We start from the raw sequence: 27,449 nt of genomic DNA on the forward strand, positions 1-27,449 counted from the left end.
TTTACAAAGATGCAGATGGAGCCTTTGTAAATCCCACTAGGCACCAAAAGAGATTAGTCACCTAGCTCCCACCGACTTCCATCAAGAGTTAAGCACGTAACGTGGTTAGGTGCTTTTGTAAATCCAATAGGGGCCTACCTGCATCTGTAGATGCCTAAATACCTTTGTACACCTGGCCCTTAGTCTCTGTGCCTCAGTTACCCACCTTTAAAATGGGATAATATTTCCTCTCCCCCAATCTTTGTCCTTATTTTGTAAGCTCTGAGACAGATCCTGTCTGTTTCTAATCCTGGACGGCGAACAACAAAATGCAGCCCCCAAATCTCAGCTGGGCTTCTTAGTGTTACCGAAATACAAATAATAAATCATCACCATCACCCCTGCCCTCAACTCCCATTGAAACCACTGGGAATAAAGAGTGTTCAGCATCTCAGAGATAGACAGCATCTCACAGGATCAGATCCTTAAAGTGGATTCTAAAACTGGACAAAGAGGTGTATGGACAGAAAAGTAGCTATGGAAAATTGACACCATCTCCCTTTACATCTTTCCACATGGCTCTTTGATTCACATCTGCTCATTTTAGTGAATAAAATATGTTTATTCTGTTGGCACTGTAGAGCCAATGCAGCTGTGTGAGTGACCGGTAATCCAAGTAACGCCTTCTACCAACTCTAGTTGACTAGGAGACTCTGTCCCATCCTGACACATGATGATCTGGCCTCTCTCTTTAGCTGCACTACTGCAATGCAATATACCTTGTCATGAAGCCTTCACAGCTCAGGAAACTCCATCTGGGACTGAACGCTACTGTACATCCCCTCAGCAACACAGGCTACCACGAGCACATCGGACCTGTCCTCCACACTCTACACGGGCTTCCCATAGAATATCAAATTAGGTTCAATGTCTCAGGCCTTATCGTCAAGGAGCTCAATGGTCAGGGCAGAGGATATTTAAAAGATCAACTAAGATCTTTTAAGACTGTAATCGACAACTTCTCTTCTCTGGCACAGTGGCACTTCAATAAGGATAAAGCTCATCTGTGCAGGAGGCAAGGCTTTCTCAGGGTCCCGTCTGAGACTGGAATGAACTCCCACAGAAACAAAGGGCTAACACAAATCTCACCACCAACTGCTCCATATATAAGGTGCATTTTTGACCTTATTCTCCAATATAAAAACATATAGCTCTGTGTATATTATAAAAAAAATCCAAAACACTCCCCTGCACACACTTCTCCCCCTGGGGAGAGGATGAGAGAACACACATCACAGATGTTAGTTATGTTGCTTCATGTAGTACTGGAAGGCATTTGGGTCATGAGCATAGTATAAGAACCTATTCAGAATAGAATAGAATTCTGGATTCTGTTAAGCCTCTTGCATCATCAACAAATTTGTCAGCTAAAATCTAATAGCAGAAACTTTATTAGTGGTAATGGAAGAGGTAGAGAGAATCTAACTAGACTTTCAATCCCAGGTGGAGTCTGCAGGGCTGACAGATATGAAAAACCCTCTTTTTCTTGGTAAAGGGAGCATATTTGAAATGAAGGTATTGAAAGATAATATACGAAGACACCGACTGTGTCTTTTTTTTTTTTTTTTGGAGTAGAATCATTTTCAAGAAATAATACACAAGAGGCAATGTACTTGTGGAAGGTTATAGTATTCCTTGAGTGCAGCAAAACTAGCCCCCTGAAAAAACAGCACTTTGTGAATTTTGCTTCACTTATGAAATCTGATTTATTCTTCCAGGGGTTGGGGAAATGGGCTGATATGCCTGGGCACTACTAAGATCCCTATCACATAGTTAATAATATACAGAAAAGCTCATTTCTGGCCATAGTTCTAAAGCCATTTCACAAAAACTGCTTAGTGATGAGATCTCATGGAAAGAACTGAATAAATGTCTCAATCTACCCTTGAAAGGTAGGATGTCTAATAGGGAGCAATAAGAGTGATAATGTGACCCCATGATTAAAGTTACAATTGCAGATCATGAAAGATGAGCTATTTTAGTGGGAAAAGGCAAGTCAGAGAAGACTTCAAAGTGATTTCCTGGAATTTTCTAACATTTTATTAATAACACTGATATAGAAGAAACTTACACAAGAGATTAAACGAAGGGGATAAAGATTAAAGAACTATTGGGAGGAGGGTAGAAAAGAGAGAAATTAAGAAAAGAAAAAAAGACATAGTTGGATGTAACGAAGTATCAGGATTGCTGCAGAAGATGAGACATGTCAGTCCGTCCCAAAAACTGCTAGAAATTTCTACATCCAGAGCATAGAGGACTGTGAGGGGAATGGGAAAAAAGAATAGAGGAATAATTGGAGGCATTTTCCTGTTCCACTCTGCTTTGCCAGTAGGTGTCACAGCAGCCAATGTTATTGTTGTACATATAGTCTTGGGTTTCATGATTAGCTATCTACTTTAGAGAAAACCACTAGTGCATGTGTAATAGTTAAAATAAATCAGGGTTAATACAAAGTCTATAGTCTTTTGTGTGACTTTGTGTAAAGTATTTTAAGGATCCTTAAAGGGCTTGGAAAACATGCAAAGCAAACAGATTGCCAGTGAATGTTAGCAAACACGGCCACTCTTATATCTACACTTGGGGTTTTTGTCAGGCATTAAATAATGTATGCTGGCAACGGGTAAAAAGAAAAAACGCTTATTACCTACTCCCCTGATTGTATTAGTGGAAGCTTAATTGGCATCAAGGAGTCTGGTATGTTCCTGAATGTGTCTGACACCATGAACTACAGTTACTAAATGCAACATTGTCTGCAATGCTAACAGAAAATGCACATAGCATGGTGCCTGGAAAATAAACAATTTAAGTGCAATTTATGACAGAATATTTTCAATTTCTTTAAGGCTACTCTACAGCATTAACACATTTGAAAGAGCTTCTTGATTTACCTTCCCCCTATCTTCCTTTTCACAACAGCCTCCTACATTCCAGTAGCTAAAACTTTGAGCCATATGCTTCCCTACCCTTAATCAGCACTAAAGGGAGCAGTCGGGGTATAATCATGTTTAGAAGTGGCAGAGAAGAAGCCACGTGCATGGTGGTCTCCCCTGTCATGTAGCTTCCTCTATGCTAAAGCTCAGCTCTGCAGAGATATGGAAATCATAGCTAGAAAGAGGGTGGAGTGACCTTATGTAGCATTTTCCTCTGGAATATATTGTAATTTATTATGCAATCTCCAGTGTATGTTTCTGTGCACTCAGCAGCACTAGCCCCCCCTCAACCCCCCACCCACCACGCATTTACAAACCACTGTGGGGTTTGAGTGCTTGGTGGGAAGGGAAGTCAGCCAGTGGCAACATAGCAACTGTGTTACCAATGCTGGTGTTCCCGACTCTGTCCAAAGACAGTCTGAAGGCAAAGGGGTACACCTGTAGGCTCCAAGATTGTGGGGACCTCTTCTATTTTGTGGATCCCCATACTACCCAAGGAATTCTGGCCAGGCACTCCCTCCTGTTCCACACATCGATGCCCATTCTGAGGAAATGATAAAGCAAACGAGTGGCTCCTCAAAAGCCACATAATTGTAGGGCTCAGTGCTTGTCTTTTGAACATTTCCCTCCAACCTAGTGTTAAGGGCAGTGCATCTGACCCTAGGCCAAACCGACCTACAGCTTTCCTGGCACATCTGCCATTGACCTTATGGGCAAACACTTTGACAACTCCCTCCGCAATCTTCATATCCTGCTATTTTCTGTAATTTACCCCATTCTGAGCAGTCAAGAAGGGCTTGGACGTTTGCAGCACGTTATTCCACTTTGGGGAGAGGAGCAATTGCATGTAAAAACTAAAGCTATTCCTTCCTAATGTATTTTTATTTACAGTATGGTCACAGTCCTGATTTACTGTTCTAAACAATGATGAACAAACACCACCACCACTTAGACACAATTAGAACTCCAGCAAACCCAGTACTCCAAGCCTCCAGCCAATTTCTTTCACACAAACTGCCCAATGACAAGACTCGGGCTGTCACTCAGAATGTCAGGTACTCAGCTATCTGGAGGTTGCCTGGCTTACCCAAAAAGGAGATATTTTATCTTAATTTGAAAGGAACTTCTGCTTGTGAATCAATAAGATGGAAAACTAACACACTGTCAATTTAAGCACTGAGTTGTTAAGACCAAAGCACGCAGGGGTGGGAGCAGGTGAAATGCCACTTTGTTGAAAGCATTTATTATTTTTGGGACTTTAGCAGTTTTGTTACACTACAGTGATTGCCCTTAGAAACTGGCCAATTATATAGTTAAGATAAGGTTACCTCGGTAACTGCAGCATTCTCTTGTATCCACCTTGCACTTATTACTAGAAATACCTTGACTACTACAAACAGTGACGTTTGCCAACTACAGATATATATATATTGGTTGGCTAAGGCAAGTAACTAACTTACTTTTTTAAAGGTCACCATTCATAGAATCATAGAATCATAGAATATCAGAGTTGGAAGGGACCTCAAGAGGTCATCTAGTCCAACCCCCTGCTCAAAGCAGGACCAATTCCCAGCTAAATCATCCCAGCCAGGGCTTTGTCAAGCCGGGCCTTAAAAACCTCCAAGGAAGGAGACTCCACCACCTCCCTAGGTAACGCATTCCAGTGTTTCACCACCCTCCTAGTGAAATAGTTTTTCCTGATATCCAACCTGGACCTCCCCCACTGCAGCTTGAGACCATTGCTCCTTGTTTTGTCATCTGCCACCACTGAGAACAGCTGAGCTCCATCCTCTTTGGAACCCCCCTTCAGGTAGTTGAAGGCTGCTATCAAATCCCCCCTCATTCTTCTCTTCTGGAGACTAAACAATCCCAGTTCTCTCAGCCTCTCCTCATAAGTCATGTGCTCCAGACCCCTAATCATTTTTGTTGCCCTCCGCTGGACTCTTTCCAATTTTTCCACATCCTTCTTGTAGTGTGGGGACCAAAACTGGACACAGTATTCAAGGGCTGAAAACCAATCCCCCTGTTCCAGTGTTGGTATTATTGTTGCTAGTATGACCATTCTGAACTGTTGGACCCTTACGAATCTGTTGAATTTTCTGAGGTCTAGAATAGGCCTCTGGCCTTTATTTTTTTCTGGGTTAAGAAGTAGTGGGAATAAAAGCCCCTCCTTCTGTGTTGAGATGGTACTGGTTCTATGGCACTGAGATGTAGGAGGTGGTTTACTACTTACCATAGAAGTTGTTTGTACGAGGGGTCCCTGAAGAGGGATGGGGAGGGAGGGTGCAGAGGGAGGAGGAGATGAATGGTATCGTATAGCCTATCAAGATTATTTCTAGGATCTATTTGTCTATAGCGATGGATTTCCATGCTGAATAGAAAGGGGTCAATGGTATCCAAAATGGGGAATGGTCGGTGATGGAGTCAGCAGTGATGAATGGCGGGCGCGGGGGAAGAAGGATGCTTCCCTCTGAAGCACCTGGCATTGGCCACTGTCGGAAGACAGGATAATGGGCTAGATGGATTTTGGTCTGACGCAGTATGGCCTTTCTTATGTCATTCGTGCCCTCAACCAAACTCTCAAAATTGTTGTTTCACAGAGAACTGTTGGGACGCTGATGACTGAGGTGGAGATGGTCAATGCCTTGGGTGCCTCTGCCTCTGCCGTTGTGTACTGTATTGCCTCGATTGTTGTGCATATGGGTGGATCTTGTGCACTGGGAAGGATGGTATTTACCATGTTTCTTTCTGGTTGCAGGTGCATATATCCGCAAGGTGCGAAGGGTTGCCCAAGAATCCTTCAGCGTGTGGAGAGCCTCATCCGTCTTTGTGGCAAATAGCTTCTGTCCATTGAAGTGGAGATCCACCACTGTGGATTGGACCTCCTTGGGGAAACCAGACAGATGGAGCCATGACGCTCAGCATATAACTACAGCGGTAGCTGTGGAGCATGTCTGATGCATCTAAGGATGCCGCTAAGGCCATTCTATCTAGATGATGATCCTAAGTTATATCATAGTCTTGAATTAGTCCCTTTTGCCTTATGGGATGTAATCAATAAAGTCTGTGAATTTAGAATAATTTGAGTGGTTGTATTTAGCCATCTATGTGGCATAACTGGCAATCCGGAATTGTACAGTGGCTGATGAGCAGACCTTGCAGCCAAAAAGGTCTAGTCATTTCCAGGCTTTGTCGTATGGCATGGATCTGAAATGATGTTGTTACCGTGCTGACTGACTGCATCAACAGTTAAAGAGTTCGATGTGGGATGAGAAAATAAAATGTCCACCCCCTTTGAGGGGACGTAGTACTTTTTATCCCCTCTCTGACAGGTGGGCGGAATTGTCGCTGGAGTCTGCCATACATCTTTGGCTGGTTCCCTCAGAGCGACATTTATAGGAAGTGCTATTTTTGATGCAGATGAGGTGTGTAGAATAGCCAGTAGTTTATGTTGGGACTCTGGGACATCCTCTAGAGGAATCTCTAGGGAATCTGTGATTCTTTTGAACAGCTCATGGAAGTGTTTGAAATCATCAGCAGCTGTGGGTGGTGGAAGCATTACAGCCCCTCATCTGTGGAAGAAGAGAAAACTTTGGCTGTAGGTTCCTGTTCCAGGGCCATCTCCTGTTCCTCGAAGCTCTCCTCAGGGGGCTCTAATGGTGCCACCACTGAGGGTGGTGGAGGAGACTTAGTCGTCTCCCTAAAGGAACTCAGGGGCCTGGGGTATTGTCCCCCGTATGCTCCCCAGGGATCCCAGTAAGGCCACTGTGTGGGAAAGGGCATAGGTGGTGGTAACCATGGGTGTCCATACCAGGACTGGGTCCCTATCCTGTGAAACAATTTAGTATGTACAGGTGGGCCTAAGGGTGTAGTAGTTGAATGGGAGAGGAATGGTGTGAGGAAAAGGCACCCTTCTCCACCTCCTCAATATCTTCCTCTTCACTACAAAACGGAGGAGCAAGTGGTGAAGCAGGTTGGCTTGGTACCGTGCATACTGGAGAGACATCGGTGCCAGAAAGTGGAGATTCTGGCGTCGATTAGACAAGTAGATCCTTGTGATGTAGAAATAGTGCAATGTCAGTGGCTTCAGCACCGAAGTGGTTGGTGCTGATGATATTGCTGCAGATGTGGGTGTTGGTGCCGACCTCTGAGCGCTCTGCACTAATGGAACAGGTGGTGGTGCCATAGGCTATGGGGAGCACCTCAGTGCCGCATCCAAATCCATTGGTGCCGTAATGGAGGAGGTGAGCATTTGTTTGCCTCTCAATTCTGAGTCTGCCCACTTGGGGTCAGTGGTTGTCACGGTACGTGCGGTAGATCACAGTGCCTCCTATGTACTCAGTCACGGTGCGGTCGGTACTGAGGATACGGAATGACACAAAGACTGCTTCTTTTTTGCTAGGTCTTTCAGGTGATAACTTGATGCTCTTTTCCCTGAAGCCTCTTTGGAGGAATGAGCCTTCTTGTGTAGGGAAGATAAAGTCTCTGGAGATCTTTGTCCAGAGGGAGTCTGCTGGCTAGGATCAGATGCCGGGCGTAGAGACTTCTCCATGAGTATAAGTTTGAGACGCAGATCTCTGTCCTTTCTGGCTCGAGCCTTTAAGTTGCTATAGTGAGAGCCCTTCGGAGGTATGTGTGTCTCATCTAAGCAGTAGACACACAGAGTGTCCATCCAATACGGGGATCGCTTCCTGCATGGAAAGGCAACACTTGAAGCCCAGCGAACCGGGCATGTGGGAACTCTGACGGTTCAGCCCTAAGGATGAACAGTAACTATTCTAAAGGGTAGAAAAGAAAGGTATTAATTTTTTTTCAAATAGAAAATAAACAGGGAAAGGAAGGATAAGTAAGTAACTAACCCATTAACTAATTCTAAGAACAAACTATTCTGAGCACTAAGAAACTGTTTTTGCACTGCTAAGAGCTCTGTCTCCGGCTGAGGACAGTTGAGAAGGAACTGGGTGGGGTCAGGTTGCATGTGCTACATAGGTACTGTCAATGGTGCAAGATGGGGATAGTGCATGCACGACCCAGACAAGCACTGCTGCTGAAACTCTCCAGTCGAAGGAGCGTACATTCACCTGAAGTGGAGCACCCCCAGGGACACTCCTCGAAGCAGCAGCAGTGAGGGGCTCTGCTGGCAGCAGGAGTGGCAGGTGGGCTCTTGCAGATGGAGTAGGGGAGTGTTTCCTTCTGGTGTCAGACTGGGTGAACAGTTGAGGAATGAGTCCCTTTTGGACACAGAGGTGGGTGGGTCTCCCCTTACTGCTAGTGGTCTTGCCTAACTGGTATGGGAGTGGTTTTCCTCAGTCACTAATCATTTGCCATTCTGTCCCAGGGAACTCTTACCTCTGATGATATCAGATGTCTCCATTGGGAGACACCCAGCAGTTCTGCTCCTGTCTTTTTCTGCTTGTCTTTCCATTGGATGCAGTGTTCATCTGCTCGCCTATTGAGAGGCATTTCCCTTTAGTTCAGAGAATCTCTCTGTGCACACACTCCACAATGAGGCGCAAGTGTCTCTCAGCACACACCTTCCCAATGGGGCAGGGTTGTGAATTTCTGGTGTTTGGGCAGCAAGTAGCCTTTTTGTGACTTCCTCTTATATTCCTGACCTAGCTTTCATTCCTATGAAGCTGCTTCTTGCTGTGCAGGGAATGGAGGGATGAGAGCTTGCCCGGCAGCACAGACTGTAGGATAAAATGGTTCTAATGTATCCTAACCTTTCTGCTCAGTTGGTTAGAAAACTTAAAAAGTGCTCCCCCTCCTCGCATTTAAGGCAATACAAAAGTACAATCTGTCATCTGACAAGCCGTGGAATACACTTCCAACCATTAATCAGGTGTCCAGCTATATTTAATACTATTCCTTTTTATTAAAAGGCATGTGAGGGGATGCCTTTCTTTTAGATTATTTCGTCAGACATGCATCTGTAACAGGAGAGCAGATGCCAAGGCCCTGCACAGGACTGCAGTGCTCCTCTGTTTGGTCTTCCTGCCATCAGGTGTCTGATTCCTACTTAAAGATGTGGTGTAATTAGTAGTGAATCACAGTGACAGATGCATTTTGTCATATCCAACCAGGACACAAAAGGAGCTGAAATGTCGCTCTAAGAGGCAGAGGGAACTAGGGTCAGGGATGGAGAAGATGTTAAAGGGAAATCTTAGGGCAGCCAAGCTTGGAAAGGAAGTTTAGACTGAAGTTTATTTTTATCTAAGTCACCAAGTAAAGCCAAAGCCCAGAAAGGGCACATGTTTGATCTAAATACAGGGTGTATTCTTTCTGTCCACACCTGCTTACAGCTTTTTATTAGTGATGCTGCTATTAGTGTTGACACTAATCTTTGCTTGTATTAAGATGGTAATGGTATATTATCACATGTATTTTCTCAGTCTACTATAGGTGTTGCTATAAACACTACAAATACAGAACTACTAGCTGCAGGAAGCACAATTTGGAAAATAGTTTTTAACATTAACGTGAATAGGAGTTATCACAATTGCCCCAGGCAGCAAGGGGACAATAGATCTTTGTAGTTTAACCAATTATAAACACTTTCTGCATGAGTCCATATGATAATATCCCACCATCAAACTCAGTAGAACACAGTCTGTTCTTCCACTAGTCATAATAGAATTGGTACAGGATGTACCAAAATGTGTCATGGTGGGTAAAGCAGGGGACTGGGAGCCAGGAAACTTTGGTTCTATTTCTCATAGTGAAATTGAAACTTGCTGTGTGACCTGGAGAAGTCACAACCTCTCTCTGTTTCAGTTTCTCCCATTTATAAAATAGGCATAACAATTTATTCACCTTTGTGAAGAGCTTTGAGATCCTTGGATGACAAATGCTAAATTCAGGGATCTCAAAATGCTGGGTAATACAGTTCTGGCCAATGCACGGGTTATTGCAATTAGCTATGAAAGATAATTTGGCAGGGGCTTCAGAATTCTGTCAAGCAATCCTCTCGGTTAACTCCAAGGTGATACTGGTGGCCTCTAGAGGATCACCCTGGTCAGAAAGAAGCATTAGTCCAGGAGTTTCGGGAAGCAAAAAAAAAGGGAAATTTAATGGGAGGAAAGTCCCAGAACTACTGCAACCACCAAAACATTAACTCATGATATATCCAAGGTTATTTCTCCATTTAATGTCTTTGTATATTAAGAGGACAAACAGGAATGGTGAAAAATCCAGACAAATTGTTTCCTCTTTCTGAAATATAACATTACATTGAATTCACTAGCTTTCTGAACTACCCTTCATGGATGCAAATCTATAGTAAAGCAAGGTCCAGGAATAAAATATAAAGGTCACTTCCAAATCATGTTGTGACTGTCAAAAGCAAATTACAGTTTTGAATGTTACTGATAAAGAACATCACAAAGCTTTTATGTTAACTGGATAGGACTGTTCCCAAATGACATCGCAACTAAAAGCTTTCCATGATTACTTCTCTCACTTATTCCACTGCATTTGTCATTGGATTAAATGCAACGAACGCGCCTCACCCCCAGGTAGAAGGTATTCACTGAAATCTTGTAAACCAATGAACTGCTAGCTACAGCCTTCACCGCCACTAGCAGCTGCACAGGACTTGCTGGTTCATGATTGAGTTAAAATGGAAGCAGGCAGAGGAAATCAAAGCCTAATAAGACATCTTTAGACTACATCACAGGTAGCAGCAGCAAAGCCAATGACTGTTCTTTGGAGCTGAGACTCTGTTCCATTTCCCTGCTGTTCTTTCACAGCTGTTTCAATGCTGTTCTTTGAGCATGACCTATATTGTCATTGGTAGCCTAAGCTACTTTAACAAGTGTGTGACGGAAGTCGACAATGATTTTACATTCTTTAATCAAGATAATAACTCACCATAACTAATACCTCATCTGCTACTGCTGGGTGACAGTGAAACCCTGAAGAGCAATTAATGAATTACATATATCTTACTTGCAAAAGGACTGTACAAGCCACACTTATGTGATGGTAGAGAGTTTGACATCATGATTTATTAAATTTCTGAGTAGCCAAAAAAAGAGGAAGTTTTTGGAGATTAGAGGTGATGATTATTTATATATTTCTGGTCTTGATAAAATGTTACCTTAGTAAGACAAGAGCTACATCTGCTGTTACCTCATTAAATGAATTTGTCTTCAAGGTTTTTAAAAAGAATCAAGAAAAATATGTATCCTAAAAGGATACATAAGCCTGCATTTTCAACACAAAGATAGTACTTAGGGCATTTTACAGCAAATGGTCTAATTTGTTATGAAATTATGTGGGGAAAAGTTTTCTTGGAGTTTCTGATGTCAACTGTGAGAACCAATCATGAAAAAAATGTTATTACACTGTGTGTTTATTTTATGGATAATAGGGAAGGGGCTGACCAGAGGTGAAGATGTTTGGGACGGTGATAGAAAGGGCCCCAGGCCCATGAAATAATTTTTAGAATGCTACCCACATAGGGCCCCTTGCTCGTGTTGAGGAGTGAAATATGAGTGAAGAACTAATTTCAAATGACTCCTGTAAGTCCTACTCAACATGAGTGTAAAGTTGCCGAATCAAGCCCATTGTGTTTTTTCCACTGGGAAAAATAAAAGTGGTGTTAGATTAAAAAAAAAAAAAAAAGTGTGTGAAAATGGAGGAAAAACCTACTTTTCACACATACTTGTGACAGGAAAACATTTCCCAGAGTTCAAATGGACCTACAGTAAATGTTTTGCAAAAATGTTAATCAAAATTCTATTTGAAAATGTTATTGAAATTGTTAATGACATTTTTCATTTAGCCAAAACTGCTGCATGAGCACTTTTTGGGCATGGGGATAAAGGGAAAATGTTGGTAAGCACTTTCAATTAAAAGTTTGAAAAAATCCATTTTGTTGTTGTTGCAATTTTTGTAAAGGCTTTACCAAGGTTTTTGTTTTGTTGGTTGGTTTTAGTTGTTTTTAAAGAAAAAAAAACATTTAGAATCAAAATATTTCAACCAGTTCTAATCAAAACTCAATAGACCTTGTACAGAATCCTAGTCCTCCTCAAAAGGGAGGCTTTTAACTTAAGTGGGATCAGGATTTGCCTGTTATTCTTGCATCTTTTTTTTTAATTATTGTCAAATATTCAGCTTTCTCTTGTTTTACAATAAACTGGGAAATATCTGATTGAATAAATCCTGCCCTCACAATGTGCATTCCTAATTCAGTTTTCAGAAATCAGCCAGATGGTATCAAATAATTCAGAGTGACACACAGCGGGGGTACCATTAAAAACAGCATTTCATATGCTCCAGGTACTCAGAACAGGAAATATTCTACTGCAAATGTTTTGGGACAGCTAAGTGCTGATTTTTTTAATGCTACTTGCAGTATAAAAGCATCCCATGATGAGATACAATTCATAGAATTTATAAAAAACCATAATTCAGAAGGCCATCAACAGCTGGTCCCTCCCATCAATTTCTTCTGGTGGTGAAGAGCTGCATCTATTAAAACAGTTATTGCTTCCCAGATGATTAACATTGTATGTAGGTTTCAATCATTTCAATTGTCTCAAATATTTTTTCTTTGGGAAAACAGCCCCTGCCTCTGCATAGCATCAACTAACTATTTCTAGGGGACAATTCTACAGGTGCTAAACTAATGTCTAAACATATGAAACACTGCTTAGCATTACACCTGATCTATACTACACACAGTGATGAATGCTGCAGATTAAAACATAAAAGTACAGGAATAACCATTTCAGATCATTTATATAAAGATTTCATTATCTGACTGCACTATTCATACAGTCAGTTATGGACAATATTTGTGTTAAAATGAATCTTCCACATAATACAACCAACTTTAATACTGATCCAGAACACAAGCTTATTAACGCTACAGCACGAATGTGTGTATATATTCAAACTATGTAAAGTGTATCATTAGAATTTGCAACCAGCTCCTCTATAATGTAAACTAGGACCTAAGGCTGAAAAATATACATTTTAAAATCGTGATCAAAAGAGCCTTAGAACTGAAAAAGTTTGAGAAATTGCTCTTTCAGCTGACTTCTTTGAAAGGCAAAGGAGTTATTCTTGACTCAAAATTAGGAAAGCTTCCAACTGTACTGAAAAATAATTGTATGCTTATTCATACAAGTTTCACTCATACTTCAGACTCTGTTTAGCACACAGCCTGAGTGACCGGCTTTGAGTTAATGAGATCTGTGGAGTTTCAGGAGAGGAGGTGGAAGAAATCCAACCCCGAGGGCATGGAGTAGCACCGGATTGAGTTCTATGACTATTTATTGTATGTGCGGGTGGATATGTAATACTACGTTATACTTCCCATCACACATTCAAGCAAGGGTCTCAAAGTGATTTGCACACAAACCTCTGATCTAGGAAGGATTACTATACCCATTTACAGGTGGGGAGAAAGAGGCCCAGAGAAGTTAAATGACTTGCCCAAGGCCACACAACGTCTGTGACAGAGCCAGGAGCACAACACAGGGCATTATTTGTGAGGAAATATTGGAAGAAGTAAACATATATATAGTTCAACTGACTGTGAAATGACAGGGAACGTAATAGTATACAAATATTTGAAGGTTTTTAACAACAAGGTGGGAAAGGAGGAATTTTGTTTAGTGGAAAAGGGAGGATTTATTTGTTTTAAATGGAGCCACAAAAGATCTGGACAGCTTCTATCAATTACATCAACAAATACTATACAATAACAAACATTAGGACCCTCCAGATTCCCCCATAAAATGAAGATTGTCCCATCATAGCCTTCCATCCACTCAGTTCTCTTCATCAGAAAGAACCAGCCTGGGAGATCATATAGATCGTGTGGCATGAACTGAAGGTTGGCAAGTTCAGGATGTCACAGGGGAGAAGCCCTCTCACATTTAAACCAAGAGACTGTTAGCTCAAGTATTTTACCCAAACCCAGCTTCCACAGTGTCCCATGAGAGGGGTAGTCACTCTAGCTAGAAGTGATAGAAGGTGAAATTTAGGCTAAATATCAGGAAAAGTTTCCTGGCAGTGTGATTGATTAATCTGTGGAATAGATTCCCAAGAGAACTGGTGGGAACCCCAATCAAATGGCACAATTAAAAAACAAATGGAGCGAAACACTAATGTACAATAGGGAGCAGTTCCACACTGGCAGGGAGATGGATGGTTAGGTCTTTTCCATCATTGCATTCTTTTATGACATGATCTCCCATTCTGAGTCCTGAGCTTTAAGGCACTCGCTCATGCCTGCTCTACTTATATGCTGACCGTATTCTGTACCATACTTTTCTGCCTGGTAACTCTTCAGTATAATTTGTATCTACATCTAGTTTTCTAAATCTATGCTTTCTCGTTTTCTCCCTATACCTCAGACACAAATTTGTGATCGGGAAAACTCCTCACCCCCTCCCGCTCTGTCTAGACCTTCCAAGCATTTATAATGAGTTTATTTGGCAACATTAAAATGCTGAACCATTCCGCCTGTGAACTGTGTTGTTCTACTGCATTCAAACCCTGTTGTTTAATTTCCCATCCAAGCTAAAATGCCTAATGTTTAAATGGCACAGTAAAGTATTCAAAGCACGGCGCACTAACGAGACTAACTTAGTAAAACATGAATGAGAGTTCTCTATCACATGAAGAATAAACACAGGCATAACACCATTTATGGCTGCATCTGAGTGGAAGGAGACAATATATCTTGCCCCAATACAGTGGGAATAAATGCTGGGTATGAAGCATGCACACAACCAGAGAGCAAATATTTAAAAACAGAAAGGACGGGAACCATTCAACCAACTATCCTAATGTCAGCTATCCAAGAATTGAATGCTAGCAAATGTTGTTAAAGATCTAGGGCCAGAAAGTGCCTTATCACAAAAAAGCCTAAGGGGAGGGAAGAGACAGAGTGGCTGGGAACTGTGCAAGTGTCTCCCCATGAATTTTCCTCTGCACTGTTCCTTTAAAGAGAAAAAGTTCTAGACTCCTAATGGGATCATGAAACCAACAGTGTCAGAAAATTTGTGGGGGAAAGACAGGCTTCTTCCCTGAAGATCGTGGGTTCCTCCAAGGTTTACCCATGGAACTTCTGCCTCTTTTAGCATGGCCCCCTTAGAAGCTATACTGCCTCTGGCTGAGCCCATGACCCCAGTGCCTTTGCCTCACCCCCCTCTCTGAGGGTTCAGAAGGGGAGCTAATGTTGCTTTGAGCAGCTTTAATTCTGCCATATTTTTCCACCAGGATACAAATGCAACCGTATCTGGGACTCAGTGAAACAACTCTGGGCCCCAATGCTCCTGCTGCATGATATGAGTAACTGTCTGCAATGACAAACTAGAGCTTCTGGAAGGTCATGGTCACAGGAAGAGCAGGTTCCTTGCCCTCCCCAGACTGTCAGCTCTATTCTAGACAGACTCTTAAAGGGCTTGCAGACCTTTCTGGAGATCACTTTCCTAGTTTCCTATTAACAAGGAGTCTGCACCCCAGAGGTGGAGACCCCTAGTGGGGAAATGGTGTCTTTTTTGACAATCAAAAATTGCTGTTTAATTGCCAGGAACTTTCATAATGTACAAATATATTTAGAGGGCACATACAGTAGCTACCCTTCACCCAGTTAAGCACTTTGACATTCCCCGATGAAAGGTGCTAGTGGAGCACAAAGTACTATTATAATATTTATATTCTGAAAGTTATCACAAGGATAATTCACATAAAATTCTGTTTTCTGGCTGTGATTTCTTTCCAGAAAAAAAATACAGAGAAATGTTAGAAAGCCACAACCTAATGAGAATTTCCTACATAAATTGGACACAGGTATTTAAACGGTGATGACATCACAGTAATTCATGGATTATGTATGAAAACAAATATTTAAAATTCCAATTTCTGAAAAGTCACTTTCTGATGGATTTGATGCATGAGCACTATAAAATATCATCCCTTCAATAAACCCCCAGAAATGTATATTCTTTGTGTTATTTATGATTGCTCCTCTGATTGCAATCAGCTTTCTTTCAAGTAAAAAACTAACTAACTAAATAAGAATACAGCCTGCTAACCTAGAATCAGTTGAATCTTACTTCCACTATCAATCAGCGTAGTTTTTCCACTGACTGCAACCCAATTAAAATCCAATTAGCTCTGTAATTTGATGGAAATTGCTATCACAGAATTCATTTCTGTAATAAATGCATCATAGAAGAACCTGACATGGAAGGGGAAGGATGTTTGTGGTTAAAGATGGTCTTGTACCACAGGCCTGGGAATCCAGAACATAATCCAAGCCCATTAGAGTCAGTGGAAGGATCCACAACTTTGGACCAGACATCTGATTCTCAAATTGCTGATGTAAAAGTTCTAACACAATCTCTCACCCTTCACCACAATATTTTTAAACAACCATAACTATGGCTATTTCATCCCACAGAGTCAAGAGTACTGACTCTTCAGAGGATCTCTATATTGAGAGGGCTTTATTAAAGCCACAACATTTAAGGACCAATATCCAGATGATCTTAACTGCAACCATATAAGAACGGATTAACAGTCTTGTAGCCTTGCATTTCCCCTTGTCCTATAGGAAGCAAATGTCTGTGACAGAAACTCAGTACCATTCAGTGGAATTCATCCTGTAAGGTAAGGATTCCCTGAAAAACAAATAGAATTTACATCTCCAGGAGTTGGCTTGTTAATTTTGTAATGATAATTTGTCATTGTTGCTTTGATTTTGTGACAAAAATGGGGATAATACTTACCTACCTTATAGCATACTAGGGACCGAAATTAATTGATATTTGTAAAGGGTGCAAATGGATGGAATGAGTTATTGATGTGTGAAGTATTATAAATTTCAACATGCCTAGAGTAGATCCAGAGTGCCAAGAATTAGCCAGCTGGGGTTAAATTCTACTTTCACACTGTCATCATTTTACAAAAAGGCTGAAAAAGAGTTCTGCTGTGTATTCAGCTATAATTAGCTAGAAGTTTTGTGGCACTTGATAGTTACCATGGAGAATTTCTTAGGAACAAAAAAGTCTACCAAAAATACATGTTAGGTGATTATGTACCACTTTCTATTAAAATATTCTTTTAAAAAATAGCACCAGTGGACTCCAATTATTCACAATTTCATATTCTTCTCTCTTCTACACTGCATCATGGAATCATATTAATTGAACTATATGTACTACCATTTTAATAAAATTCCACAGCAGTGGTTCACTGAGATTACATAGTGTCACATATCAGGGGGTAGCCGTGTTAGTCTGTATCCACAAAAACAACAAGGAGTCTGGTGGCACCTTAAAGATTAATAGATTTATTGGGGTATAAGCTTTTGTGGATAAAAAAACCACTTATCCAAACTACTTCTTCAGAAGTGTTTTTTTACCCACGAAAGCTTATGCCCCAATAAATCTGTTAGTCTTTAAGGTGCCACCAGACTCCTTGTTGAGATTACATAGGGAATTAAAAATGGTATATTCATTTTTATAATTTGCACCTGACACAGTAAGTCTTGGATTTAAAACACACAAGAAGAAGAATTGAAAAAAAAACCCTGAACCGTGGGGGGGGGGGGGAGGGGGGGGAAAGGAGGAAGAGAGAGAACAAACATATCAATTAAGTCAGCAAAGTGCTTCCAAAATGTATTTGTAGCTAGAAGAAACAACTCCTGATAAAATCGTTCATGCTTATATTATATTGCTATTGCAACTGCAGAATTACAAACTTGCAAAGGTTTTTCTTCCATATATCAGATTTCATGCCTTTTCCTCAGTCTCTCATAACTGATTAAATAATGCCCCCTCCTTTTTTAATTATGCTGCCACACTAAAGCAGCAGAAATCAGTGAATGTCGTTTATCAACAGTGCAAAAACAATGAGCAACTGATCACAACAGCATGGCAACTTACAAGTCTTTTTCTGGGATTACTTCTTATAAATTAAAATAAAGGACTTTTGACATACCCACATCTGATTATGCACCTACAGATGTGACTTTTTGACTCTAGCAATGTCACTGATCAACCTACACCTTTATGAAAGAGCAAGAGAAACGGCAAAATTCAAACCAGTTACAGGGACAGTCTTTAGCAGTGATTATTTGTAGAATCCATATGTTAAAAATGAAGCTCCTTACCCTTTTTCTCAAGTTGTAGGTTAAGATGAGGTTCCTGGAGAAGGAGTGAGAAAAGGCTGTGTAGAACTCCAGCACTTTCTGTAAGGCATCCCTTTTAATCACATGAAGGTCACAGTAAGTCAAGGCTCTGACATTAGCACAGGACTGAGCAAGGGTAGCTTCTTTCCAGAACACATCGCCAAAAACATCTCCTTTGCCTAGAGAAAAACATGCGTCAAAAGTATCATTATTGAAAGGTAAGGACTTAAACAATGGTCACCAAAAACTGAAATGGCCTTATCGGTCACTCATTGCAAGCCAACGTACCATTGTATGGCACAATATAAATATTCTGAGCTCCAAATTTCAACCCAGCACCTCTGCTTTATTGCAGCCTCATTTCTTGTAAGTGATAATTTTTTTTAATTTGCCATTTCTTCATTTTCTGTGTTAAATTATGGGAGTTCAGCAAAAACTCCCTAAAAACCAAGCCACAATCATACTAATGTCATGAGACAATTTCCTTTGTACCAATCCCATACATACATCACACAAGAATACTAAAGATCAGTAAGTTATTAGTTTTCCAATTATATCTTACACAACACTTTTTAGATACCGATTATGACAACGGTGTGTTAGGCCTGACAAGAGAAATGAACCAGCAAATGGGCCTCTTTGCCACAGAGGGTTAAGAATGAAGAAATATGTAAGAGATCAAGAAAACTTCACCACCAAACCAGAATTTCTGTGCGATTCTATGAGCTTTCCTTCCACTTCCTTCTTTTCCACTAAAGAATAAATGTTTTCCTCTTGAGTGGATGACACTGGCCGTCTGGTACATTAATCCATGCACGTTATTAAAACTGGATATTTATGTGCCAACGGCAGTATAAATTTACCATCTTATTTGCCTGATCTCATATTCTAACAATAGGGAATCTGCAAATATCATGGTAACGCTAAATACCCTGCTGCAGTAAATAGCTTTATCATCATTATTAATAATAATAGTGCTCATTGTTTAAATGACATTTTTCTGTCTTAAATATTTGCTTTCTGGATCAAATTGCATAGATCAAGATTAATGATTAAAACATGGTCCCAAGCCTCATAAGAAGCTAGCATCCACTCAAATAACACAGGCCCTCTCCCAGAAGGCATTCACTCACTGCAGTCATTGAAGTGTACTGATTTTTATGCACCATAAGTAATATGCGTTTTACTGGATAAAAGGGGGTTGTTGACCTTTGTAATAAATATGCCTTGAATCCAGAATTTGCCATGCAATTAGCTGGACAACTGTTTCAAATTAATGCCATGTGACACTACCAAGTATGCAAGTGTGCTGTCATTGACAGGATGTCTGCCTAGTAGCCTGAGCAAAATGAGGAATTCTTGAAGGTTAAATCCCAGCTCTGCTCCTAAAAGCTCCTGTTGGCTCTAAGCAAGTTTCTTAACCTCCTAGGCACATTTCCTCATTTGTAACATTGAGCTAGTTTACTTACTTACCTACCTCACAGAGGCAGGAAGGTTAATTTGTAAGCAAGAGCATTGTATATACAGGCTGAGTATCATTATCATAACGGCACATCCCAGGGAATTTCCCTCTCTCTTTTTTTTTTTTTTGGAATGATGGGCTAGATCTTCAGCTGGTCTATATAACAGACATGGCTCCATTGAAGTTGATGGACTTATGCCAATTCACATCAGCCAAGGATGTGGTCCAACATCTCTAAAATATCCAGGTTTGATTTTTCAAATAATTCCTTGTGCAAGCTCCACACTGCTGTATTTCTGTCAAGAGCATGTTTTTTTTAAAATGCTCCTTTCCTGCCATTTACAAAGCCCTACCTGTGGCTGTCAGCTTCAAAACAAAGTGAAGATGGTGGTGGGGGGGAGAGAGAATGGGTGGAAATTTCTCAACTTTGAAAAAAATTGTCAAAAGAGAAGGATGGGGAAGACTCCCATGGCAGCAGAAACTTATTTACACATCAGGTCAGAACAATCACTTTCCCCTCACAACAAAGAACCTAACAATTTCAACATCCACGTACTTCCTCTTCTCATTCTCTCAATAAAGCAAGGTGATCAGTAAAAATGGGCAAGACTAAATGGCTGAATTTTGTGCCAAATATCTATAATTTGAAAAGTAAAGTAAAGCAAACAGAGAGGGAGCAAAACAGATCCAAAAGCTCTTTGGTGAAGAAGTGTCTAAGGGTGGCAGAGGGAAAACATAGACTAGGGTCTCTCTTCACCTACGTCCCTACCGCCACCTCGACTCCTGAGGAAGAGAATCTAGAGAATAAATTCAGAAGCGTGTCACAGGGTGTTCTCCCTCAGACCCCTCTCCCACTGCATTCCAGACACACGCAGGGACATCATCCTTCAGTCACTCCTAAAGTAGATGATCTAAGCTTTTACCATCAATCATTTATATACCTCCTGAGGATTGTGGGCTGGGGCCCGCTTCCACTTTCAGCTCACTGCCGCTCTGTGGAAAACCAAATAATTCATTGCTTGGTTTTTGTTTTAAAGTTTATGTAGACTCTGAAAAGTGATTCAGTAAAACTGACACGACAGTATGCCATATTTATTTTCTTCCAGTGACTCCATATCAAATCTGCTGCTCTGTTTACAAGTCAAAAGATGATTTTTTCCAACTGCCTGCACAGCATGCTCAACCTGTGTTTTTTCTGCCTCTCAAACGCAGCATCAGTAATGAAGATGCTGTCACTGGAACTTTACTGATTATTTTGTTGCTATTGTGGTAGAGAGAACAGAATTCAGCTCACCATAGCTATATTGCCCTGAAGTGCTAATAAAAGTAAAACTTGGTTTGCTCAGTAATGCAAGCAGACATTATTCAAACTAGTGCAGGCAGTAGATTCAGTAGCTGAGTAAGAGAGTAATGTATCTAGGACTCAAGCTGCAAATTTTGAATCTAGGTCTAAATTTACAACTCCACAAAATTCAGAGATGCTTGGATTCATGGTATATTTTTGCCTTGATCCTATTATTAGGGCCTAGCTACAAGAGATATGCAGGGCTCTGTATCTTAAGGCTTGCGCCAAAGCTTATTAAAGTTAATAGGCGTTTTTCCATTGCCTTCAGTGGGCTTTGGATCAGGTGGTCTTCAATGTGCGTCAAACAGACTCTACATCTGAGAGCTGCACTCAAATCAAAAAAGCAACTCAAGATTCATACCCTCTGAGGCCAGAATCTGGCTTAATGGCTTACACAAGAGATGAAGTTTCATTCAAACTACTAAAAACGTCCAAGAACTCTGCTTCCACACACTATCGAGATGATACAAAGAGATGTTAAAAATGCCAGATACTTTAAGGCTAGCGTGTATGATGGTCTGCTGAGATGATCCAAGGCCACTGTGGTGCCATTTTGTGGAAGCTTCCGGACACTGCTCGGTGTAATGCATAGGTGCTGGAACTACGGGTGCTCCCGCACCCCCTGGCTTGAAGTGGTTTCCATTATATACAGGTTTTACAGTTTGGTGCAATGACTCTCAGCACCCCTACTACACAAATTGTTCCAGCACCCCTGGTATAATATCTCAACAGCAGTGTAGCCCTAACAGTGGCCTAGGAGATCATGCTTCAGGAAATATTGGTGTCTGACACTTTTCAGAATTACATATGTGCTGATATGCAGCATCCAAGGAGAATATCCTCTATGTACCTCAATAAAGGGCTTCCATAGAGCTGAGTCCCCAGGATTCTTCCTCTCCATCCAAACAAGTGGAGGCTCAGACTATTGCAAAATGAAGTGTGATCACAAAATGGGAAAGCCAGAGCCCCCTGTGGTTCTCTGTTCTGGGTAAGTATTTGGCTAAAACACTGTTTTGATGTTAAAAAATACCTTCTCTGTCTCGATGTGCTTTTTCCTGCTCTAATTGTGCCCTGCACTTAAAGTGGGAGCAGAGCATGAAAAGCCAACTTGGGGCAGTAGGCTCTGATTCTGCTCTCAACAGTTTTATTCATGTGTAACTCCATTGACTTAAGTGGAATTACTTCTCATAATGCAGAGATGTAAGCGAGACCAGAAATCAGGCCGCGAAAGGCTTAATTTTTTTGGGATAGTTTTAATTAAATGCCTCCCCAAGTTGGACATAAAATGTAAATGAATACCTTTCCCCTTATTTTTACATGAAGAATATTGGACTTCAGAGGAACTTCTGAGAACAAGTACAAACACCAGAGGAAAACAAAAGATCATCTTCCCTCTTGACATAACTTTAAGGCAGTGAAAAAGCATCAGAAAAGCACTGAACCCAGGCAACCATTTTCTAGTGAGAACATGGCATCGGGGGAGGGGGGAAAAACACATTCTGTCCCACAGATCGTTTGCACAAGTTCTCAGCCACTTCAGGGACATTTGTTCTGGTCCTCCAACACAATGCCCTTGGCAGGGGTTGGCATATGAAGGTGATTTGCTGTTCTAGGCTATTTAGGCTATGACTCAAAGTCCAAATTGAGCCAGTAATAAGACACAAATCACTACTCAAGTATGGAGCTGATCTATATTATTTTCTACTAGCCAAGGCTCCAGTCTGAATTCACAGTAGAACAGATGTCGAGAAGAGCTACTAGGATGATCAGGGGAATGGAGAGCTCATCTTATGAGAGGAGACTAAGAGAGCTTGGCTTATTTAGCCTTTCAAAACGAAGTCATAGAGAGGATTTGATTGCTCTCTATAAATACAGCAGAACGGTAAACACCAGGGAGAGAGAAGAGCTATTTAAGCTAAAGGACTATGTTGGCACAAGAACAAATAGGTATAAACCAGCTATGAATAAATTCAGGAAATTAGTAGGTTTCTAATCATCAGAGGAGTGAGGTCCTGGAACAGCTCCTAATAGGAGTGGTGGGGGCAAACCACCTAATTAGTTTTAAAAATGAAGCTTGATAAATTATGTGGTAGGGGTTGCTTGTGAAAGCAGGGGACTGGCCTCAATTACTCAGGGGGTCCCCTCCAGTCCTATGTCACTATGATATTTCTCTGTTCCTTTTCCTCCACTTGACCTTAGCAAAACATTAACTAGAGTCCAACGGGAAAAGGGCAGTAGCCAAACTATCACCCTTTCCGTTTCTTTCCACACACCGAAAAGGCCAGGATCCTGCTCACAGTTAAATTGATAGGAGTTTTGCCACTGACTCCAGTGGGGCTGGATCAGGCTTTGCTGCCAGCTGGTTCTTCCAATTACAGCTACTGAAATCTATTGCAGTTTTGTGCCTTATAGCTTTATGGCCCTTTTCCATAATCACCCAAGCCTCGGGTAAGGTAATGTTCTTCCTAGAATATACGCTGAATACAAGATAAAATTGACTATTCAAACATGCATGTGGCAGCGATGGCTACTGTATGATCAGCAGAACATCCATGAAAGGAATTTCTCTTTTTGGGAGAATATCTGAAAAACCTTTACTTGTGGCTGCAATCTCACAGTGCTAGCATAAAGGGAAATTGTTCTTTAGAGCTGTCATCCTTTCCTTTACACTTTGGGGCTCAGATTCCACAGTGCTGGGCAAGGTATAGTTCTATTCTACTCTGTATAGGCTCTTCCACCATCCTTATTACTGTGGTATGAGAGCACATTACTTGACAAGCTCTCTTTCTCACCGTCTCTCCAGAGAGAGAAGTGTGTATATAGTGGAATGTTTTATTTTTGTAGAGTTTTTATTTAAAATTTATTTTATAAAACCTAGCAAGTCCAGTTAGATACACTAAAATGCATATTAAATAGGGTCATGCAAAAATAGCAAATAGTATTTCATGACATTTCTTGGAAACAAAATATATGCAACTTTGCTCCAAGTCACTTTACTTTTCACAAACGATTTGTAAAATGCCAACTTTTAAATATGAGTATGCACATTTTGTAATTTTACAGGTTTAGTTCTTAAAATTAATGTATGCTGAAATATAATTTTGAATATTCTGAGGTAGTTGCTCAAGTATATTTACTCAAACTGGCGCTAACTTTTGAGCTTCAAGAACCTTGTAACTGATTGCATTGAGAGATCTGCTCTGGGTCTGATTTGCAGACAGAAAACAGAGAAATATTTTTATAGTTACATTAAAGAGCAAGTCAAAGAAAATAGAGTGCTAGAGGACAAGATAGACAATGTATCCCAAACTCACGTTAACTCCTCAGATTGAAGGATACTTTGTAATTTCATTATTTTTCTGTATAATCCCTAGGCTAGATTTTCCAAAATTAGATAAATTGACAACATGCCCACACAGCAAGAATTGGCAGCAAGTTTTCCATTTTGGGACTAGATAGGCATACATTGTGAGCTGAGTATTCCACATGTTTAAACACAAATATACACTTAGTGTTTAACAGGTTTTAAACCACAAATATGGCAGTGCTTCTCAACCTGCCATAGAGCCCAGTCAGCCCACAGCTGCGACCCATGTGACATCCTCAGGGCCATACTGGTTGTATATACACCGCTACCTCGATATAACGCGACCTGATATAACACGAATTCGGATATAACGCGGTAAAGCAGTACTCCGGGGGGGCAGGGCTGCACACTCCAGTGGATCAAAGCAAGTTCAATATAACGCGGTTTCACCTATAACGCAGTAAGGTTTTTTGGCTCCCAAGGACAGCGTTATATCGAGATAGAGGTGTCTATTGTGTTGATGTGGCCCACATAACACAGAGAGCTGCATATGAGGACCACAATAGTAAATAGAACCACTGCTCTGTGGTCTGCCTAGTGGATGGAACAATACGGTATGCACATACATCCTAGTCATTCCCTCTCAGATCTTGGCTCAAAGTGACTTAGTAGCTGATCCACGTACAATCAGATATCACAGACTAAGCAAGATTTAACTTTGTCAGCACTTGAGCCCTGATATAGCAAAACACGAAAGCACATGAATAGTGTCACAATAGTGACTTCAACATTCTATTGGAGTCGATAGGTCTATCCACATGCTTCGAGTTATGCATGTGCTTAAGTGCTTTGCTGGATGGAAACCTTTCTGGATAAACTCCGGGTGCTGCAGGCACTGGTGTCCTTGACTGAGCAGGTTGCACACTTCTTAAATCAGTACTCAGTCAACATCCTGCCATGTAGTTAGCTGTGGAGGAACTGGGTTGTAGGAGGTAATGTCTCCTCGAGGAGGCACACAGTGAAATGATGATATAGACCACTTATGGTCAACACAGATTCCCTTGCACTATGCACAGAAGTCAAGGTTTTAGCCTCACTGTCAGGCCATATTCCAGGTAGGATAGTGTTCCCCCTGCAATTTCAAATATTTACACCGCATCTTTGTAACGCCGTCAAATCCCAGTCGTCAGCAAGTGGGATCGAACCTGGGACCTCTGAAGCTTAGTATACGAGCCTCAACTACATGAGCTAAAAGCTTATTTATAATGCTCTGTTTTGTTAACACATGAAGTTGGAACTAATCTTGCTTTTTAATAACAGTTTTATAGCGTCCTTTTTGTATGTGTTTCTTTTCCTGAATGCTTAATGTAAAGAACATATCACCACATTTGGCTTCACTTCCTGTCCTAAACTGTTGTGTAGAGATGCTGTGCATTGTTAAACAGCTGATTCTTCCCACACCAGAACTGTCTGCACTTGAACTGGTGGAGGGAAATGAACCCTGCATACATCCCTGGTCCCACATATTCATGAACAAACTCATGTAAGGGCTACTCAGGTGATAAAAGGATAGTTATAAAGTACTTAGATACTATACAAATCTAAAATTTCTTATGTACCCATATCTATAATCCATATACCCATTGCAGATCAAACCATAAAGGGTATAGTTTGTACTTCAAAAAACCTGCAAATAAATTTCATTTGTATAATTGTATTTCTGTACATAGCCTAATAATCTCTCATAAAGTTATTATAATTTACAATCTATAGCACTAGGTCTTGTGGCATGCAGTGTTTTCTTCAACACGTGTTTGGTACCATTCACTTTCATAAGAATCACTATGTGATCTGCATCAGCAATTAGGTTTCCTCTATTAAAACAAGACCCTGGACAAAGGAAAATTTTACACAATTGCTCTAACGCTCTGCCCTGACCTAGCATCCTATAATAAGGGGTTTTGTTGCTGTTATAATTCACTTGTTTATCTCTAAGAAAAAGAGAATGGAATACATCTCATGACTCAGATCACTGCGGCAAAATATCACCATTTCCACTGAGAGCTTCAGTTTGCAACACAAGAAGTTGCAATTTGTTCTTACATTGTTTTTTTTAAACAGTTACCATAAAAACACCATAAATACATGGCTGAGTTAATGCTTGTAATAATAGCCTTACCTTTGGGAATTACCAGATTTTTGAGGACTTGATTTCTCAGCTTTAATGTTGCATGAAACTATTAGAAATGCACTTAGCACCTAACAGAATCAGGCCTTACGTCTACATGCAAAAGTTTTACTGGCATAGCTATGTTAGTTAGGGATGCAATTTGGGGGGGAGGAGGAGGAGGGGTGAACATAGCTATGCCAGTATAAGCCCTAGTAGAGATGCAATTATACCAGTATAGCTTATTTCACGTTGCCAAACTGGAATAAAGCTGTAGCAGAACAAGCATTTTTATGCCAACAAAACTGTCTACTCTGACAGTTTTTGCCACTTTTACTATATCAGCATGTTTAAAGTGGCACAACTTTAAGTGTGGCCAAGGTCTAGTTGAGCTGACAAATCAGAATTAGGTTTGTGAGTGATCAAAACTGCAGGCCCACAACTATACCCAGAATTATTTGCATTTGCCGCAATAGAGCACAGTGCCTGAAAATCCATCCCAATATCCCATGTTATTGGATGTGTTTCACTGATATTTATTTTTAATCAAAACATACTGCAGATGCAGGTGGTGGCAAAGCTGACTGAAGTCCAAGGAAGACTTTCCATCGACTTCTATCGGCTTTGGATCATGGCCTCAGCTAGGAAGCCTCAGAATGATATTCAGGGGTGCCTTTCCTGATGGAAAGTGAATATAAAATATGAGATACATGTACACACGTATGTGGCTATATATGTTTTCAGACATTCGCCCACATGATAGCAATGGGAGGGTTTTTCCAAGTTTCCCCTCTTTCTCCCTTTGGACATTCTATTTCCTTTTCTTCTCCTTTTTCCTTCCGGCCACTGAAAAAAGGATGGGAAGAAAAGGGTGGAAAAAAGCAAATTAAATTGAGGGGGATTTTTGTCAAAAAAAAAAAAAAAATGGGGAAAAAAAACATTTTTGAGACTTTTTCCAAAATACACTGACGATTTTCAACCACCGCTATTTGAAAATATTCAAATATGGTAATCAGCGGTATGGGCAGGCTGCTATTTGGTCTAG

The 27,449-nt window shown here is 40.8% G+C and overlaps 1 protein-coding gene across 1 annotated transcript in view; it reads right to left on the minus strand.

Annotated features, from left to right (window-relative positions):
- Positions 1–27,449, minus strand: part of KCNH1 (potassium voltage-gated channel subfamily H member 1) — a 299,849-nt gene that overhangs the window by 93,516 nt on the left and 178,884 nt on the right. The window contains exon 10 of the mRNA XM_054021526.1: positions 18,106–18,302. Coding sequence (XP_053877501.1) covers positions 18,106–18,302 — 197 coding nt within the window. The remainder of the gene's footprint in view (positions 1–18,105; positions 18,303–27,449) is intronic.

The sequence above is a fragment of the Malaclemys terrapin genome, chromosome 3 (assembly GCF_027887155.1).
Source record: "Malaclemys terrapin pileata isolate rMalTer1 chromosome 3, rMalTer1.hap1, whole genome shotgun sequence".
NCBI lineage: Eukaryota > Metazoa > Chordata > Testudines > Emydidae > Malaclemys > Malaclemys terrapin.